This window comes from Rosa rugosa, chromosome 1, assembly GCF_958449725.1.
Source record: "Rosa rugosa chromosome 1, drRosRugo1.1, whole genome shotgun sequence".
NCBI lineage: Eukaryota > Viridiplantae > Streptophyta > Magnoliopsida > Rosales > Rosaceae > Rosa > Rosa rugosa.
In genome coordinates, this window is record NC_084820.1 from 38,233,043 (window position 1) to 38,254,167 (window position 21,125).

The 21,125-nt window shown below is 37.9% G+C and overlaps 1 protein-coding gene across 4 annotated transcripts; it reads right to left on the reverse strand.

The window, feature by feature from the left end:
- Window positions 1-79: 79 nt before the first annotated feature.
- Window positions 80-14,975, reverse strand: LOC133724832 (homeobox-DDT domain protein RLT2). 4 transcript variants are annotated; one of them, XM_062151710.1, is made up of 19 exons: window positions 14,539-14,975; window positions 14,093-14,437; window positions 12,515-12,600; window positions 11,229-11,654; window positions 11,063-11,152; window positions 10,821-10,985; window positions 10,526-10,748; window positions 8,435-8,535; window positions 7,422-7,508; window positions 7,116-7,268; window positions 6,862-7,017; window positions 5,468-5,677; window positions 4,705-5,397; window positions 4,060-4,620; window positions 3,041-3,667; window positions 2,852-2,956; window positions 2,153-2,216; window positions 1,953-2,053; window positions 80-1,195 (listed from the first exon to the last, which is right to left on the reverse strand). In XM_062151710.1, the coding sequence occupies exons 1-19, from the start codon at window positions 14,660-14,662 to the stop codon at window positions 491-493; spliced, it is 5,022 nt and encodes a 1,673-aa protein (XP_062007694.1). In that variant the 5' UTR covers window positions 14,663-14,975; the 3' UTR covers window positions 80-490. The 4 variants fall into 4 exon arrangements, with proteins under 4 accessions (XP_062007694.1, XP_062007692.1, XP_062007691.1 ...); XM_062151708.1 differs by having other exon boundaries at window positions 80-1,198; window positions 14,539-14,974; XM_062151707.1 differs by having other exon boundaries at window positions 1,953-2,216; window positions 14,539-14,974.
- Between the last annotated feature and the right edge of the window lie 6,150 nt (window positions 14,976-21,125).

Genomic DNA, 21,125 nt, shown 5'->3' on the forward strand with positions numbered 1-21,125 from the left:
TCTTAATAAACCGGCGTTAACCATCTCAGATGATTAGTAATTTCTACCTTGTACAGTGTTTCGCTCCAAATATGCTAACTAACTGATCTGACCTTCATTGTAATTTTATTTCAACTAAAAAACAGAAAAAATGAAGTCCAATCATCTGGTTTGATCTGTTTGATAACAGTTTGACGCCTAAACTCTGTTTGACTTGGTTCATCTTTTCTACAGATAAAAAATTATGACCGAAGTTCGCTTAAGATGCATACTATTGCATTAGTAGAGTACCCTAGTTAACCCACTTGATCATTTAAGTTAATGAACAAGGAGGAGCAATCTGCCCTACCAATACATAGTTGGACTACAGGGAAGCCTTTAACCAAAAATTAATTTAAGAATTCTTTCTACAAGTTTCATGTCAGTTTAGTCACTATAGTCTGAAGACGAAGATCTGGTACCTTCACCAAGTTCCATGTCTTGCTGTCCATCATCAGCTATGTGTTCCTCTTCATCCCACTCTCCATTGATAATATCTTGCACCATCAAAATCCCCTTTTGAATCTTGTGCTCCTTCACCTTCATCGTCATCCACCTCATCGTCGACATCATCTTCGTCACCCTCCACGTTATATTCGCCTCCCTCCAATAAGTCATCAGACTTGCCATTGAAGCCACCGGCATAGTCATCCACATGCACATGATCAAATTCATCTCCTGATGCATCCCCATTTTCCACCTCATACTCTGACCTTCCAGAACCGCTTGCATTTTCTGCCGCAGTTTCACCTACGTTCCAATTCTCCTCAACCAAGTCCTCTGGTGATTTATAATAGACACTGTCTTTGGGGCCAGTTCTCTCCCCACCAATCTTAATTATCCTGTTAAACGTTGTCTCCTTGCCTCTAATGCTCCGATTTCCACGCTTTCGCCCTCCTCGTCCACGTGGTCTGCCTTTCCATTTCAGTACTTGCACCTGTACTAATTTATCTTTGGCTGTAACTCTACTCTTCTTCCTAGGATTGCCCCTTAAACCAATTGCCTTTTTTGGCACTCGCCTACCACGAGTTCGACCACGGCCTTGTCCATGGCCAGAGCCGGTAAGTCCACTCCCCAGATACTCCCAGTTGCCTTCTTTGGAATCTTCAGATTGATGTGGAGTTCCTGAGATCTCCTCATTCTTGGAACTTTTCATGACAGCAGATCTTGTTGGAAGCTTCTGGAATAAAAAGTAAAGGGGAAAATATCTAGTCATTAATGGAAAATATCTAGTCATAAAGATTTTCATGAAAGTATCGAGTCATTAATGGAAAATATATCTACTTGGTTAGGTAACAAATTCTTGATAAATCTGTGTCTACTTGGTTACATAACAAATTCTTTAGATATATCTACTTGAGGAAACACATTTACGACTTCCTCAAAACCATGTAATATAGTTACTATTACACCAGGAATGAACTCTGTGAAGGACCAAGATATATTGTCTTGGTAGCATTTGAATCTCAACCTTGTGCTTAATTGTTTTCTTTGTTCTTTTTCTTTCTCAGCCTTGTGCTTATACCAAACCCAAAGTCCAATCAACATCTCTTATTATTTTGGTCAAATAGACATATATTTCTCTAGAAGCCTATTAAAGCCTATTTTGGTCAAATGGAATGCAGGAGAGAGTACATTCTCCCAAGAGACATTATCAGGATCACTGACCAGCAAATAAGTATATGGATATCAAATATATTGCAGTTGATTACATTTGCTTTCTTTATTTCCACTTCAAGTGCACACACACATCTATCTTCTATTGACAAAACCTGAATGCTTAATGGCTAGGAGAAAATTACTGATTACTTGATTAGGGAACACAACATCTGCATGCACTAGCCAAGTGATTCATTCCTCCTCATTATACCCATTCCGGATTATTTTCTAAAATAAATTATATGATATTAAATTATTAATATGATATCACTTACTTTAAAATCCCCAGATTCCTTGTCCTTCTGAGTCGCCAGCTTCTGCTGTAGCATGTTTGAGATGGCCGTATCAAACTCCATGAGCCTAAGAGCCACAGCAGCTGTTGTAAGTGGTATCCATGGAAGCACAGCAACGCTATCAGGAGAAGAAGAATTGCTAGTAACACGTCCTTTTTCATTTGAGGAATATAGCAGCTCACCGGTAGTCTCAAAGTTTGAAGATAAATATTCTATCTTTACAGCACTCTCCAACGATGCCAGAACCTGAAAAAAATATATATAAAAAGAAAAGAAAATTACTTAAGGCGCTCTACATGGTTCAGACTAGTACATGTTGTGCAAAAATAATTTCTGTAATTCATAATTAAGAAATAAAACTAGAAATCTGTTATTCTTTGACAGTTATTATGGTAATTTTGTTGTCAAATGCCATGTGACGCTTATGCTGGTCAAGTGATTATAATGACATTCCCAATACCAACACAGGGAACTTCCATCACCTAAATGAAGGGATATGTGAACTGGACCAAATTGCAACAATTAATAAATTTTGAAACTACGGAAGTCCAAAGTGTAGGATACTAAAAATGTTACCTCTGACTCTGATTAAAAGAATCATCTTTAACAAGCTTACAGAGGCAAGGTTAAAGAGAATGGAATGATGGGGCAGGCTACTAAAACTCTCCAAAAATAAATTGTTATTGCTTCCCAAAGTACTAAAGCCAGTAGCATTCTCAATTCTGTAGAAATTATTGTGTTTGAAAATTACTGGATGTAAACCTCCACTATGCATCGAGTCACTGACCTCTTAATGGTGCCTCTCTACATCTTTTTTACACATGTTCCAAAAGAAAAAGGAAAAAATGTTTCATTAATAGGGAGCAATGCCAATTTGTAACCTGGAGAAGGTCTTCAGCTGTTGACGAGGAATGCAACTTTCTACCCCAAGATTTACGGTTCATGTCGGTCCAAAGAGGTTGAAGAGCTTCTAATGGAACAGAAACCTATCATATGGTGTCAAAAATTATTATAGATATAGAAGTAGAATGAACTGCAGATTATAAAGCAAGAATGTCAAAAGCAGTTACCTCAGTCAAAGCTAATAGCACCTTCAGCAACCTGATCCTAAGGGGAGAAGAACTCAAGCCACGTAAATTACAATCAGAATTCAACTTCAGTTTCTCTTTACACAGTACCACATGTTGTGAAAAATCTATTTCGCCCTTACCAAAAGTTCTATGGCAAGAATGACAGTGATTCTCTTCAAAATAAAAAATTCCACGACAAGAATTACAGATGTCCAGTAGCTGGGGACACCTTTTTTTCCCATTTTTGTCAGCACATAATATTGAAGAACCAACACTTTCTTTCAAAATCCACCTCTCCAGATCTTGATATCTGTTTAAAGCACCAGTTTTCTCAGTTTCGTTCTTTCCTAGCTCAATTGAAAAAGTCATTGAGCTCTCCAACATATCGGAGTCAGCAACAGAAACAGAGCTGGTAGGGCTATCTGTACCACCACTGCAATCATAACCAGAAGGCATTTCAACATCTTCTGTTTTAGCAGTGTCTTTGATATGCCTCCCCCGGTTAGAATGCAACTTGTTTCTTCTAACAGTTTCCTTGAAGAATATTTCAGTCTTCTGCAACATTGTCTGCAAATGGGATTCCCTATACCCACGCACATCCAAAGATGCCAAAAGACCATCAAAGCCCTGCATCCAGACTGTACGAAATGAAACCCCACATGATAAAATAAAAAATAAAAAAGAACAGATGAATAAATAACTAAATAAAAGACTAAAAACAGCAGATAAAAGAAATTAGTGGAAACAAAGAATCCAATAGGTCACTGTTTCACATAATAGCCTTTCATATCAACAAAACCTAGACGACATTATAAATTGCAATAGCACTGCAATGTGGAACAGATATGCAAAAGTCCAAAATAGCTTATAATTCTTTATTTAGAATTCATAATATAATCTAGGACAAACAAACATTGGGAAAACAGAGACTCTTAAAGCAAGCTGGAGTAGGGGAAACCAATAGTAGATGCACAATATATACTTGACAGAACACATAATGCACGCCTAGAGAAAACTACCTCTTCAGAATCAATAAGCCTCCAACGACCGTCATGCAGCTCAACAAAGATCCTGCCACAACCAGGATCATTTCGAGAGGCAGATGTAATAAACTGCCAGTATCTATTATGCCTACGATCCTGACCAAGAGGCAATGATCGATAAACATACATCTCCTCTGCTTTGTGACCAATATAAGATTTTAATTGTTTGTGTGACTTATCAGCAATAAGACCGGGTTGCTGAAATGGGTGATTGTCTGGACCAACAGAGTACTCCTGCATTTGGAGGTTTCCTACAGAAGGAAAACTGTTGATATAATTTTGCTCATTTTGTGGATCAACCATCTGCTCTTGCAGGACGGAAAGCTTCACCGTCGTCTCAATGTTTTTCTCATCAACGGTAGGAGATGGACTTTGCCTATTTTCTGAAGAAGGAATTGTCAGGCTCTGCTCAGTCTTGTTCCCAATGAAAGGGGTATATTGCATTTTGATGACATGTTCTTCTTTTAGACGCCGTTTATCAACTTGCGCCACTGCCCACAATTGCTTCTTTAAAGCATTTGCAGCTTCTAAACGTTCCTGAAAAGAGCTAACATTTCAAATACAAACACTAAACCTGCTTTGGCAAATTATCCAATTTCATAAATATGAAAGGTTAAATACCTCGAGAACAATTCGAATCGAGTTTCCTTCTATTGCCACACCAATTAATGCAGCAAGTGCATTGAGGCGCTCCTCAACACTAAGATCAGAGTACTCCCCTTCTGTAAGTCCTTGAACCCATGGCTCACCAGGGTTGCTATCATCAATCTCTGTATCTTCTTGATCATGATTAGCTACATTGTTGCAGATTCCTGCAGCGTCAACAGAATCCAAGGAACAACCAGTGTCTTCAACCTTGATGGACGCTTCAGAATTGATTGAAGGAATTCCTTCTGTGACATTCCTAAGGTCTCCTGGAGCTTTACTAACCACGTAACTTCCTTTTCCACTTTCCAAAGATATTCCGTCACTGACTTTTCTTGCTTCTTCAGAATTCTGAGCTACTATCTTTGGATTTATTTCAGTGCCTAAATCATCAAACTCAGGATCCTCTACTGCATCACTTTCAGATTCTTCGTCTCTTTCAGCTTCATCAGCTCCTTCAACATCAAAAATCCTACTATTGAATATTTGAATTCTTTCTCTGGCTGCAGAAAGTACTGCCTCGGAATCACTTGTGTCCTTTCTGTAGGGAGCGCGTACACAGTAAGTAGAAGGAGCAGTTCTCTCAAATAGTTTTGAGTCCCTAGACAAAGCAGCAGCTATCGAGGCTTCTGGTGTCTTGCTTGTTGTGAGATCCCGAAGTCCTGATTTCTTGAATAAATAAGCAAAAGAAGTTAAATACTAGTCAAGCAAAAATGCAAGTCATCACATCTTGAGTTACCTGAATCCTGTCTGCAACTTCTAATATGTTAAGGCCCTTGCTCCCCTCAAGAGAAAGAACATGAAATGCTGCGAACTTAACAGTTCCAGGAGTCAAGCAATGCCTTGATTTGCGAGGGTTAGAAAAACCCCTTTCTTGCATAATAGCGAAGGCATTTTTTACAGCTACTCCACTGCGTAAATTGGAAATTATATCCTTGACATCATTACCCTGCAATTGCATCCAGATATATATTACTAAGTCGAATACGAAACAGTACCGTCGAAAAGATAAATATATCACAAGGTAAAGAACTCCTGGAGATTTGTGGGTTAGTATGTTTAAAGTCCTTAAGACTGCAGCAAAAATATGACATCATGAAAATTGATTCATAAAAATGGGGAAACCTACTTTTTTTTTCTTTTTTTAACACAATATAGTACTCCTCTATATAAGTAGCCAAGCACCTTATACCAATGAAGACTAGAGTCACTAGACAACATTAGAAGCCGCTTCTTTTCTATCAACTGATTAAGTATTTTGATCTAAAACATTTTTTGACTAAAGGACTATTTCATTAGCTTATAAGTAACAGAATGTACAAATATTCAGAAGCCAATCCCACGCCCCCAAAGCTCCAACCCCTCCTCATGTGCTTGGCTTATCCTTCTTTCTACCAACAACCTTTTGCTTTCATGCTGCTGGGATTACCTAACTTGAGTCAAATTCCCCAAACAACCTCAACCAGAATTTTAATGGTACAGGGAGGAAAGAAGCAAATGATATGCACTCACTGTGCCATATCGTGCACCAACCGGGAACTGGACAAAGTTGGATCTTCACTTTTGAATGAAATAACAAGCATTACCCTACCATGAGCAACCATCTCACGATTATCATATAACAGAAGGTAGCTTAGCCTTCAACTATCTTACAAGTAAAAGAGGTATGGAACACCGAAACAGATTTGTTACCTAACTCTTTAAAGTATGACACAAAAGGAGATAGAAACAACCCAAGGACTCCAACTTCAACCTTCTACTATGTGGTCTAAAAGAATATAAGTAAACCATCGCTAGCAAACACAGCAAATAAGTAAGCTCTCAATTTCTTATCCCTATTAATTTCTTTTTCCAAAACTTAAAATTCTGCCTGTTTTACGATAAACCAAGACTATAAAGTGACCAGCCTGGTTTACCATATGTAAACAGAAACAATTTAATGGAAGAGCATGAACAAAATCAATGAGTCAAAATTATCACAAATAACAAGTAAAATCCTTGTAAACACATTTGCAAGGTCCCCATTTTCCAATGTGTGATTTTCTTCATATTCTCAGAGAAGGCATCAAAAACAACTAGTTAAAGATTGAAAATGAAGCATAATAATAACTGCCAGGTTAGAAAAAAAGTCACCTCATTGTCCTCATGAAGATAAGCTGGTTCAACATCCCTCTTCTTCAGTTGCGGTCCAAATCCTGCTGATACAGAAAATTGCCGCAATATTTCTGGCCATGTCAGTGGATTTAAGTTGCACTTCCAGCTTTTGATGTCAAATCCCCAAGCATATGCCTAAATCAACATGCCAAAGAAAAATGGTAATCCGAAAGAAAGAACCTAGCAGAAACCAAATTGAAATGCAGATCTACAATAACCGCAGAGCTTCTTACCCCTTCTACAATTTGAGGGTGACCGCCTCCAGGATTTGCAGCGCAGTTCTGATTAGCTCCCACCCCCATAGAGGGTATTCTTGCAACATCTTCAATGTCTTTAATGATGGATCTTAGAAGTGAAATATGTATCTCACCCAACAACCTAGAATCCTGAACATAAGAAAGCAAGTCTTACGTGAAACACACATACATAATAAAAAAAGATAAAAAAAAATAAAAATAAAAAGGATAAGAGCCATGGACTCTCACCAAACCCATTACAGAAGCTAAAGATTTCAACCAAAAAAAAAAAGCACAACTTACATAGTCATGAAAAGCTTGAACGAATTCATCGAGAGTAAATGGCCAAAGCCCAAGAACATCCACAAAAGTAATTAAGAATCTCCATGCCTAAACAATAAGCTTGGGTCAATAAATTGCAAGGTAAGAGTATTTGTAATTATGGATAAAAACATCATTCGATTTCAAAACTGATAATATAGGCCATAGAAAGAAACAATTTGAATAAAACCAAAATAACCAATTACACAATTAGTCCTTTAACATTGAATTAGGTCCTCAATGGATTGGTAAAGAAACAATCAGGTACACGTGACAATCGTTGAAGTCATTAGGCCCTCAATAATGTTGTTTAAAAACATGACAATCGTTGAAGTCATTAGCTATTAAGTAATTATGTTGTATGTGGGGTTGAACAAAGGGCTTTTATTCTTCATACAGAAACAGACCAACAGGTGGTGAAAATCTATGGTGTAACACTGATCTGTCAGAAGTGTGAGTAACACTGGCAACATTTAGGTCAATTGATAACTTTTCACATGAATTATATATTGCCAACCCTAGCCTTGGATCTTATCATAGTGTTCCCAATATTTTAAGCCAAATCGATATGGACTATCATTCCATGAAAGTTCTAGTGAAGATATGTAAAAGATAAATACAAATCATAATCCAACACTGATGGAATTATCAGAGATACTGACTTAACTTAATATTTCAAATACAGACAGTCGAGAGAAAATAAAATCAATATATCCAAATCAGAATCTCTAAAGATCTTAGATTGACTTGAAGTTGTGCATGATGAACATGATCAAAACACTAAATCCAAAGTACGATACATGAAAGGAAATCCTCCAAATAATTGACCTGCATACATCTGGTGTGTGTGGTGTGTCCACATACATCCAGAGCAAATATTCATGGGTCATTTCCTCCAAAAACGATGTGCAGAGAGAGAGAAGTTACATAATTCTAGATAAGAGTCTAGTGGATCATACAAGTCAGGAAAGCAAAAGAGACATAAGAACACTCACCATAAGAAGATTGCCAATGTTCTCCTCTGAATCTATCCAAGGTTGAATACCAAAAGGTTTTTTCAACTGCACAGATTTGGGTGGGAATGTACTCCGCATATCTAGCAATAGAAATTATATAAATAAATAAAGTCCTGTTAGATGATACATACAGAAAAGCATCCATACTAACCAGGCATACAAAGCAAGATTAGGTGACTGAATGGCACTACAGAGGGGAAAAAGATTCAGGGATGGCAAATTATATAAATTTAAATCACAGCAAATAATGCACATTATTTGTCAGTATCAGAAACCTATTTAGTTCGGACAATATCAGATGACTTGTCTATATTTTGATTCTCAAATGAGTGCTACAATATGGCACCTTATGTGTTTTGATATTATTTTCTCTAGTATATTATACTATATGTCGCTAGGTGTATGGGCATATTAACCGAATAAAAATCTTTTAGAGCAAAATATTTGTTTTCTTTTTCTTTCTTTGGTCTGGAAAATAAGAAATAGGTTTAAAAAAAGAATTCAAGAAGGCTAAAAGTATATATATCTTTTGTGTTTTCTCATAACACAGTTTTAACGACCAAAATCCAAACATCAAAAAATCAAACAATTTCAGTATACTGTACAGTCATGATATAGTAGACAAATTTAGTATTATGAAAGTCCATTTCAATTTAAATTAAGAAATATAGATCAGCCTAAAAGTAGCCTATAAAATTTGTCTTACACAAACGACCACAAAGATGAGGATATCCAATAAAACCTTATATTATAAATGAGTCGTAGCAGGTCTATGCCTTCAATTGAGTCATCGATCATCCTCAATAGTTTCATCCATTTTAAATAAAACGTTTTGATGAAAACAAATTAGACATGATCATACTCTCATATAGATTACAACAAGATTTTAGACATTTTCAAGTCACAATAGTTTATACACTACAGACTCATGTAACTGCATATCTAAACTCATATATCTGTGCATATCTAAATTCTCATTTCATTTTTAAAAAAAAATTGTATCTGGATAATCAATTAACTTTTTCTTTTTCTTTATGAGAAGAAAGGAACTAGGCAAATTGTGAGAAAGTACAAGCTTGGAGCAGAGGGACCACAACAATTTACAGGAACTAGTACAAATAAATAAATAGAATCAAAAGAAAACGGAAGTGAGCAGACCTAGAGGATGACTAACTAATCACTCCATTCCAATTACACAAAATGGAAGACAGTTTTTCACTCTTAGAAGCCACTGAAACAGAAGCCCAGAAGGAAGACCAATGAACAATCTTTTCCCACAATTCCTCCACTTCAGCAATCTATGTTCCTCAATATCTTGGCAGTCTACAACTCTATATTGATGTTAAATTTTCTAAAACTTACTGTTCTTATACAATAACTCATTTTATTATATCAAGTATATATTAACCCACGTTTTTATAGTATTCTTCCAATCAAGAAATGTGGCTTCAAGAACTAGGGAACAAGGCAAATGTTACGCCATAGAAAACACAAGGACAACATTTCTCTACAGCAGACATTAAGTTTGAAGTTTGCAAACATCATTGACCATTGTTGGAGATCACCCCACAACGTAATGCAGTGATCCAAATTATCCAACTTTTAGGTCCCATTTAAGGATCCTCATAGCCCAAAATAGCAAAAAAAAAAAAAAAAAAAAAAAAAAAGATCAAATTGGAAACCAATTATTGATCTACCTGTGATAGATGGCAGTGTCTAAGAAATAATCATAGTAATAATCAAATGGCTACCAAATTTTCAAATTACTAATTTCTAGCAGAAAAGACTGTAAAAGGGAGACCTAAAAAATAAGGAACAGTTTAGATGAAAACAAAGTTATAATTGGACAATAATGTTTATAAATAAAAAAATATAAGTTATGTGGATATATCAATTATAGAGGATTGTTGCAAACTATAAATATATCTCTATATCACATGAACATTAACCTGGAGACATACTTTCGAACTCAATAAGACCTAACTCTTGTTACCACATAAAAAGGAAATAATTAACGGACTCCTGTAACAAAACAACATTGCATCCAACTTAAACATCAATTGGGGTTACCTCTAAATGATTCAAGATTTTGCAAGGTTTCATAATCAAGAGACAACATGGAAGGAAGTTCCTTGCTTGATGCAGCTAACTCCATGAGTTCCAGGCATTCATCCTCAATGAGTTCCATTGATTCTTTAGCATTTTTACGAGCAATAGCTCTCTCATTAGCAGCTTTAAGCCTTGCTGCCTCTTTCTCTCTGCGTAATTCTTCTTTTTGTCTCATTTTCTCAGCCTGAGAATATCAAGTTCACCTTTAAGAAATCTTTATACTATAGAATAGCAGCCAAGAAGTAGGTTGACTTACTCTTATTGACTCCTTCTGTAAGAATTTCTCCTTTCGCTCCAGTTCACGCCTTTGCTCCCTTAGGTATCTCTCCTCCTCTCTCTGCTTTTCACGCAATAGCCTTTCTTCTTCCTTCCTCCTCTCCCGATCAATCCTCTCCATTTCTTTCCTCATCTGCTCTTCTCTCTTGACATATCAAACGGAAAAAAAAAGATCAGCATATATAAAGTCCGCAAAACATGCATGATTGGTGAGGACCAAACCTTTTGTCTCAGGATATCTTGTTTTTCAAGCTCTTTACGTATCCTTTTCTCATGGGCTTCAACTTCCCGCATTATTCTTGCTTCTTCACTCTGCAAGAAGTAATAATATGCTTGATATGATGATCAAAATTATAAAGTCATGAATACTGTGTAGAGCATTAGAGACCTTGTGCTTCCTTTCCAATCTTAAAACATCATCCTCGTCATGAGCCACCCTTCTGGCAAATGGTATAAAAGGATTGTTCAGTTGATTAATTGGGTGAGCACTAAAATGAGCATCCATGGTAATATTCGTGAAGTTCTTTCCATGAACATTGCCATATTCTTCTGAAGCAGATGGCAAGAGGTGACCAGCCCTGCCTTGCTGTGACAAAAGATTTAGTCCAGCCATCTGGCTTTGAAATCCATATACAGTGGGTACTTGTTCATTACCATGAATGAACGAGGACACAGTAGATAATGGAATCCTTGCATGGCGAGATTCAGTGGGTGAACCATAGTGGTGAGATGGAGCAGCCCTTTCATAAGTGTCTGTCCTAACAGTTGGCTTTTCTGGAAGAAACTGGTATTCATGGACAGTCCTTGAAGCACCCTGACAATGAACCAAGGGCACATATTAGCTGGTTAACCTTTTGCTTCTTGAGCAACAGATTTGAGTAAATCAAGAAATGCACAATTGTTCCATTAGGAGAAAATAACAGGGCATCAACAAAGGACCAAAGTAAAAAGCAAAAGAAAATCATTTCTATAAAATATTTTGAAGGGTGAAGAGATAATTAGATTACAGGAACTGAAACAATGGTACAAAAAATCTTCATTTACACAGAATTAACAGAGGAACCAATGACATAGTTAGAGAGAAGGAGAGTAGCACCTTCAAGATCGGTGTTAGACAGTATTTTTAGTATTTACTGTATATAATATTAACTACTGGTGTCAACAACTGTAGTTTAGGACTTCATATTGACCTTTTTGTCCTTGGACTATAAAATATTACCTCCTAAGAGATAGACACACAGAATTATAATCTTGTACAATATGAAAAATTTGACAGCATTTTTTTTTATTAAATAGAACCACAAAAGAGAAACAAACCAACAAACCCATGACTTTTAATGGCAAAACGCACAAATTCAGTGGATACAAGAAAACACGCCACTGGGTTCTTTTTTTTTTTTTTTTTTTTTTTTTAAAGTCGAGTGTATCATGTATATTTGCAGAGCATATTAACTAACTAGCTTTGATAGGACATGAAATGAGAATGAACATCAGCAACAGAAATTAACACAATGACAACCAGCTTTGATAGGACATGAAATGAGAATGAAATTATCAAATCCATCAGCTACAAAGAATCAATATGGGGACAACCAACTACGGCCGAGAAGAAAGAGGAATTTTAGTATGAATTACATCAGCTACAGCCTTCATAACAGAATGAAAAATACAAACCTTAATCGGTTTAGCATTAGACTGCTCATATATATTTGCAGAATATGGCCATCCAGATTGCTTCTGCTGCCCAACAGTTGCCACTCCTATATGATTTATATAAAGGGATTCAGGGGGTACTCATTACAAAGTACTGTAACTCACAAAAGGATGCAATCAACCACACATGTCAAGAAATACGAGGAGAAAGAGAATGTACGAAAAAATGAATAAAAAAATACAAACATGTCAAACGAGAATTAAGTCCCAATAATATTGGTTTTCATACAGCATGTGTCCACTCTATTTCTTCGTATTGAATCAGTGCACAGAGGGGAGCATCATGCATTCTAATTCAAACAAGATGAATTTATTCTAGACATATATACAACGATCAAGTTAATCAACACCACCCACATAAGCAATAACGCACTTAATGTGAGATAAGGGAAAACACAATAAGAGAGGGAAGGGAGCTGTCTATCCTTGGAATCCACATTAGTAAACTTAAAGTGGATACAGAACCATCCAAATAAAACAGTTCCCCTTCAATTCAAATACCAACAGCTAGATCCGGCAGATCAGTTAGAATACGGTAACACTAATAGAAGTACCTCATCTAATCCATGAAATAATAATAGGAAGAAGAATCCTTGCTAGTTATGGTTTACGAATTTGTATTGCAGAAAATGAGAGGTGCAGGAAATGACACCCAGCCGTGAACACAAGGCTGTGGTGACAGAACACTAGTTCCAAGACCAATGTGCTTTCAACAAACTCATGGACTCCAAATGAAATGAAATGAAATAAATGAAGTAAAATTTTGAACGGGATAGAAACTACTAGCTTCATACCAGTAGGGTTTTAGGAATCACTCCTAGATATGGTTTAGAAATTAGAAAAATTCTGTCCTCACACCCTCACACCAGCCTTTGGCATTACACTAAAGGTGTCTTGGAATCTCTCCAAGTCACTCCATGCCACACACGAGCAGAAAACCTCGAATGCTATTTTTCACTATTCACCTCCTTTCAAAACTTACAAAGTAGCCTTTCTATAGAGACATTGACACATGATTAATCGAAATCCCTCAAAATAATTCGGTTAGGAATTGTGAAAGATACAACTGATGCTCCTAGCACATGAACATTATGATAAACAACAATCAAAAGACAATAACCTAAAAGTGCATTTCTGCATTGCATTTATAACATAACTAAGGACAAACGCTTTATTATAAAGTGCTTAGTAATCAGATGTGCTTGTTTAATATAGTTTAATACTTGCCTGCGGCATCACATTTCATATCATCCATTTCCTCCATCAACCAGGAGTGGTTCTAAGTTCCGGCACTAATCCTATTGAAGTTGCATGGCACTAAATCTTGTTCATAACATCAATAAACATCACATCTCAAGTTCTCAACTAAGAAAGCAGTAATTATATGCCCCAATCACAGAGACATGCAAACAGCAAAAGAAAGCGCCCAGAAATCCACCGAGCAATTCACAATTAAAATAGCACTACTAATATCCTACGTCTTTAATCAAACTACATGACTATAAGGACTAAGAAATGAAACCAAAAACCGAAATGTACCTACGGAGGAACCAAATGCGCCCGGTGGCAACGGATCAAACTCCAAGCCCAGTATCGGCCCGTCCTCCCTGAATGGCTCCCCCAGCTGCGCCTCCACAAAAGCAACAGCTCGAGCCTCTATTATCAACTGCTGCGGCGGCGGCGGCGGCTCACTCCCCGCCATTTCCTCAGAAACCACTCCAGTCGTTCCAGCCGGAGAGTCCTTCCTCTGCCGCTTCCCGGTGGTCGGCGTCGGCTTACGGTCCTTCAATCGCCGGTGGCAAAACCACATCTGTAGTTGCCGATCGGAAAGATCCAATTTCGCCGACAGCTCAGCTCTCACCGACTCCGACGGGTATTGCTCAGCTAAATCAAAATCCAAAACACACACACACACACTCGCATTCTCATTACACTACCCTCCACTAAAATAAACAAACAAATTCTCAAAACAAAAATCCAGAAACCTGCATAAGCTTGCTCAAGAACTTCCAACTGCGAACGAGTCTTCATTTTGCGCTTGGTTCTGATCTCACCTTCCTGAGCCTGAGCCTGAGCTCTCGTATTCTCTCCCTCCGATCCAGTCTCCATGGCCTCACCTCAACCAAAGCATAAACCCTAGAAACCAAAGCTATCGAGAATCGAAGAAGCGGCTGTGATTGATTGCGAGGTGAGGTGAGATTTGGGGAACAACACCAAAAGCAACAACCATAAATAATAATTATAATTGAATTTGAAGAAGAAAAAGTAAGAGTGTTGGTGTCACTCATTTTCAATTTTAGTGAGTAATAATAATGGCTTCGTCTGCGTGAAATAAATTGGGTGGGGGAGATTTTTAAGATTTCCTATTGTATTTGTCAGATGCTTTTTTGGAATTTGAGAGAGAGATTGATTCAACAAAGGCCTCTGTTTCTGTCCATCTATAAGTTGGGAAAATGTTTCTCGGGTTGTGCGTGCGTGCCATGTGGGGCCAGGCTTGGATTCTTATTACGTTCCAGGAAAAGAAAAAAGAGGCTCCAAAATTCAACGGTTTTCTTCGCGGGTTTTTTTGGTGGCGGATATCAGCTCCTGTAGTCAACTTGAGGCCATGCTTTAGCATATCTTTGTCTTGTACCTCTTCTCCTCGTGATATGGAATGGCTCGTTCTTCTCTTCTGCTAGGGGTCATCATGGCCCGGTTAGGGCCGGCCCTACCCTAAATTTTAGGGCTTAGGGTCGGGCCGGGCCGGGCCAGATTTAGTCAAAGTCAACAAAATTTAGGGTAGGGTCGGGGCTTAAATATATTAACCCTTACCTACCTGAAAGGCCCTAGCCACTAGGGCCGAAAGGGCGGGGTCGGGCCGGGCTTCCGAATAGAGCCGAAACGGGCCTTAATTTGTTTAACAAAAAGAAATATATTATTTTTATTTTTTATCTCAAAATGTGGCTCAATGGTTATCTATACAAGACTCATTGTTTTTTGTTGATCATATTTAATATATATATATATTGGACTTATAAGTTATAACATTTATAAATATTAGTTAAGATGGTTATATTCAATTAACTATCTCTCTAAATCTCCCAAAATTAAATGTTGTTTAACAAATGAAACAAAAATTAAAGAAAATAAAGCTTAGGAAATCAATTACAAAAAGAGATAAGTTGTATGTTATAGACTAAAGAGAAACATATTTAAAAAATAGAAAATTATTAGGGCTTAATTGGGCTGGCTTAAAGGGTCGGGTCGGGCTTGGCCCTAACGGGCTCAAACGGGCCGGGCCGTAGGGTAGGGCCGGGCTTCATTTGCATGACCCTTACCCTACCCTATTTGAGAAAGGGTAGGGCCGGGTCGGGCTTCAGCCCTACGGGCCGGGCGGGCTTAGGGCCGAAGGGTTAAATGATGAGGCCTATCTTCTGCAATCCTTCTTTTAGATTTCAGGTCTTTTGATTTTGATTTAATTTAGCTTGGTATGTTTATTATTGTTGTTGCACCGCTATTTCTTCACAGCCCCCAATACAATCACCTCTACGTAAATAGAGACAGTTAAAATCTCTAAAATTGTTAGGGCATTAGTATCGGTCAAAGGGACATCGACCATCAAAATAGTAGTATTCCCAACTAAGTAGTAGGCTATGTCGATCAGTATGTAACTTACCTTTTGGGTTAGGCAAAAACTGAGAGATGATGGAGCGCACGAAACCCTAATAAGTTTGAGTTGGGGTCCAAGGCTAGTTTGCTTATAATTCTCACTTATTCTACCGTATAAACAGGCCTGATGACATTGCCTATGTGGCTGAGCGGACTGGTTATAATTAGCCGCCACAAACTCTGATCATTTTGTTAAAAATTGTGCTCCAACAATATTACTTATTTGTTTATTAGTGATATGAAATGTTTAATAAATAGTGAATTGACAAGTGACAGAAATTAAGAGTGAGAAATATGACTTTTATTTTTTTAGAAGAAGAAATAACTTTATTTCGTAAAATGATTACAACTGCTAGGAGTGACTTGGTGTAGACTCGTTTTCTCCCATCATAGATGGAACACACAAGCTACTCATCTCCCTCTAATGAATATCAGTCAGAGGCCTATCACTAGTAATAATGAAGATGAGCCAAGGAGGCCCATTCTTTCACCATAGAAAACGCGCACTCTCTCGGGCTACGTAACTGGCAATAGCATGACTAGCTTTGTTACAATCTCACGGTGTATATTGAAAAAAAAAATATGGAGAGAGAAATACGACTATGTCTTTAGCTATTCACAATTCTCTAGTTAAAAATAGCTAATCATTTTACCTAAAGTTAAACTTAAAGTTATTTCAGGTATTTTGCTGGAGTTGTATTTTGTTTCAAAAATTAGTCAAATATGACTAAAAATTATAGTTAGCTATTCTATTGGAGATGGAATGTGAGAAATCATATTGTTTCTTCCTTTTTTGAATTTTTATTTGTTTATTATTTTGCTATTTACTATAGTATCCTTGAATATTAGAAAATATATTAAGTTAATCTACGGTCTAAAGATACCTATGTCATTTCATATCTACTTTGGTTGACAATGTGGATTTTCTTAAGGGTCCTTGACCCAAAGCACCAAAATAAGTAAAAATTAGGAAAAATTTCAGTTTACTACCCTGTACTTTGCACTCAACATCATGTCAGTCTCTCCCCTTTCAATTTGATTAGCAACACCCTGCACTTTCAATTTCAATCAACCGTGTCCAATTTTTACTGTTCCGTCCAAATCGAACGTTAAGCGATGACCTGGCAACGACCAACTGATTCAGTGGGCCCACTTAAAGGGCTAAATTTGACATTTCACACAATTTTCCTAAAAAAAAAAAAATTGGATCGAATGACCATAAAAATCTGCTCAGAGCTCCATTCCTCCATCTCCACCCACCTCCTCTCCCTCGACCCTCATATCAACACCTTGGCCTCGCCGAACCTCTCCAAGGTCTTTCTCCTCTTCTCCACTCTCCTCTCTCTCAGTTTAGACATGTCTTCTTCACAAATCCAAACTCTTCTCCCGAATTACACACTGATTACAACTTCATCTCCGGCTTCAAGAGGCTATTCGTCGATCAATGATGTTCGGGTCGACCCGAATTTCTTTTTGGACAATGGGGTCGATGATGATATACACACCATCGATCGGTTCTTTAACTTGTCTTTCTTGGAGGCTGATGAAGCTTCGGCGCCGGCTCCGATTGCTGGAGTTTCGGGTCAGCCACACCGGCCTTTCGGGTCGGTTGCAGATCTGCTTAGGTCTGAAGGTTGTTCGATCATGGACGCGTTTCTTGATGCCCAAATGATTGGGTTCAACCAGAATACGACGCTGATGGTTTTCATTGCCGTCAAAGACTACTCAAGGAACAGCTCCGATTACTCGGTGATTTTCAGGGAGCACGTGGTCCAGAAACTGCTGCCAACTTTTGAAGAAGGTTTATTATCAATACGATCAAGATAGGTGACGTCCTTGTGCTCAATGATGTTCCAGTGGTCGATCAGGACCTGTACCAGAGCTTCTTTCTAGTTGTTGATGGCCTCAATCGCTTGCTAACGTCACAACATCAAATGGTGAGGCAAGAACAAGACCCAGTTGAGGCAAATGGTGGCGCTGATTTCACTGATGGGTATGAGTAAATTAAGTTTCTTTATCTCTATCTTGCTCTCTTTCTTAGTTCAATTTTGAGCTTTTTGGTTCTGGATTTTGGCACGTTTGTTCCATAATTTTGTGGTTTGTTTTTCTTATCTTCTTATGAATGCAAGATTTTGTTTTGGTTTGTGTTTGGTGAGTGAAAGCAACAGTCTTGAGTAGAATTTGGTTGGGGTTTGGTTGAAGTTTACAAGCTGTTGGTTTTTGAAAAAGAAGCTGAAAATCAGGTTGTTTTTGCTTCTCTTGAGTTGATACCGATTCTTCTTAGTTTTGGTCCCAGAAATCTTCTGATTTCAGTTAACAGTGTTTGCCGACCAATCTGATATTATAAGAGTTATTATTTGTGGGTATGCATCAGTTTTACTGTTTCTGCTCGGAATTTAGCATCCCATCAGTTTCTGATGCAAAGTGATTGGGCAAACTGCAATCTTCCATCTTCGACGAGTCGTCGTCGTCTTCCAAAATTTAGGGTCATTCGATCCAATATTTTTATATATATATATTTTTTTTAGGAAAATTGTGTGAAATGTCAAATTTAACCCTTTAAATGGGCCCACTGAATCAGTTGGTCGTTGCCAAGTCATCGCTTAACGTTCGATTTGAACGGAATAGTAAAAATTGGACACGGTTAATTGAAATTGAAAGTGCAGGGTGTTGCTTATCAAATTGAAAATGGAGGGACTGACATGATGTTGAGTGCAAAGTACAGGGTAGTAAACTGAAATTTTTCCTAAACATTATCTTACTTACCCCAGCAACAGATTTTTGTTCTCGCATACATAATTTAACAACAAATGACCATTTTACCCTCAATCCAATTAAAGAATTACAACCACACGCCACTCTGTCTCCTCTCTCTTATCCCGATCTCTCTCTCTCTCTCTCCCCCCCTCCCTCCCTCCCTCCCCCACTGACCTCCAGCTCCGGCGACTTACCCTTATCATTCGGCTCCGGCTCCAACGCTAGACCCTAGCCCTCCGATCTCTCTCTCTCTCTCCATATCGACTCCAGACCAGTCTCTCTCTCTCTCTCTTCAAATCGACTCCAAACTAGAAGTCGGCCACACCGGTGATGTGGAGGTGTTGTCCAGGCTGAGCCGGAGACATTGGCGCCCGGCAGGGACCTTCGCTCTTGGCCTATAACGACTCTGTTTTCACTGAGGAGGATTTTGTTAGCATTTTGTTTTCGCTAGGCGCCTCCATGCCGTTCCGCTTTTGGCCTAGTCGATCAAGCTAGGCGTCGGGCTGAAAATCAGCCGCCTAGTCGGCCTGGGCGGGTCTGGCTGGGCGCTGGGCGGTCGGGGCCTAGGCGTTTCCTCCATTTTTTTTTTATAACCTTTTAATCCTTAAAACCAAGTTGACGAAACCTAAAACGCTAAAACTCTAAATCGCCGTTTGGCCCATCGCTCCTCTCTCTCCCTCTTTCCGGCACGGCCGCACATGCCCTCTTTTCTCAGCCTCTCTTCGAGTCGTCGGTGACGTTGTATGCCCGTGACTGTCGCTGATTTTCTGGTAAAGTGGTAAGTCGAAATTCTGCCGTTCTGGGTTTAACTGATGGAGTGATGGGTAGTCGCTGATTTGTTGGTAATCTGTAAATCTGGTAGTCGCTAATAGAGTGATGGGTATTTTGTTTTTGATTTTGTTTTGGGTTTTGAGTGAATCAGAATTATTGACGAGAGCACCAAAGGATCCTGTTGAACCCAAAAAGGTTCTTAAAGCAGCTCAAGAACACGGTGCCCAACAGCCCAAGTCAAACTCGTCCTCACCACTCACGACTCACCACCATTGGTATTATGCAGTTCACCCTCGTTGATCCAATTTAGAAATTTACTGTGTTTCTGTTATGTATATTAGTTTGGTAATCTGAATTACTAAGTTGCTATGTACTAATGGAGTAATGGGTAGTCGAACATTAGAACACGAAGAAGAAGTTGTTGTGTACTAATGGAGTAATGGGTAATCTGAATTACTAAGTTGCTATATTAGTTTAGTTTCTGTATCTGTTTTGACTTCTGATTCGAAATAATGAGATTTGGCAGTTTTGGAATTGAATAGCATCTGTTTTGGACCTTTGGTAATTTGGATGGGAGTATGAATCAATTGATAGTTTCTTTTCGAATTTGGTTACTGTCTCTGGTTTGAAACAATGAAATTTGACAGTTTTGGATGGGAATTGAATAGCATATGTTTTGGTAATTTGGATGGGAGTTGAATCAATTGATAGGTTGTATGCTCATTTTTGAATTATGCTATGTTTTGGTAAACTGAAGTGTATATATAGAAATGGTTGATTGGTTATTAAATTAATGGTTAATTTTTATTTATATAATTATATGTTATAAAAATAACAATAAAATTAAAAAAAATTAAAAACCGCCTAGTCCCTGCCTAGGCCCCTAGGCGCTAGTCCCCGGGTTTCCGCCCGACTAGCGCGCATATTTGTAATCAAATATACCATATGCACCCAGAACTCCAAATGCATCCCAATTATTCATTATTAGACAATTCGACAAATTACAAACAGAAAAAAAAACAAAAAAACAAAAAAAAAAACAAAAAAACCTAGCATTTTTTAGAACCTTGGCAACAAGCACGACCACCGGTGACGTCTGACTGGATTTCTGGGTTTGCTTCGATTTGGTGCCCAGAGTATTTCTCTCGGTGGCCAAATCCATTTCTCTCTTTGGTTTTTTTTTTTTTTTTGTGATAAAATGGGGGTAGAAGGCCTAGAAGGAAAGAAAAAATGAAAAAAAAAAGAAGAAGTTATATTGGGGCAATAGAAGTCTCTTAAAGGTCTATTAGGGGGCAATAGACGTTTTGAATTGATGTAATTTTCTCGTTTTTTTTTCTTTAATCAAATTTTTATTTGTCTAAATTTAGGGAGATTAGTTCTCATTCAGGCGACTGAA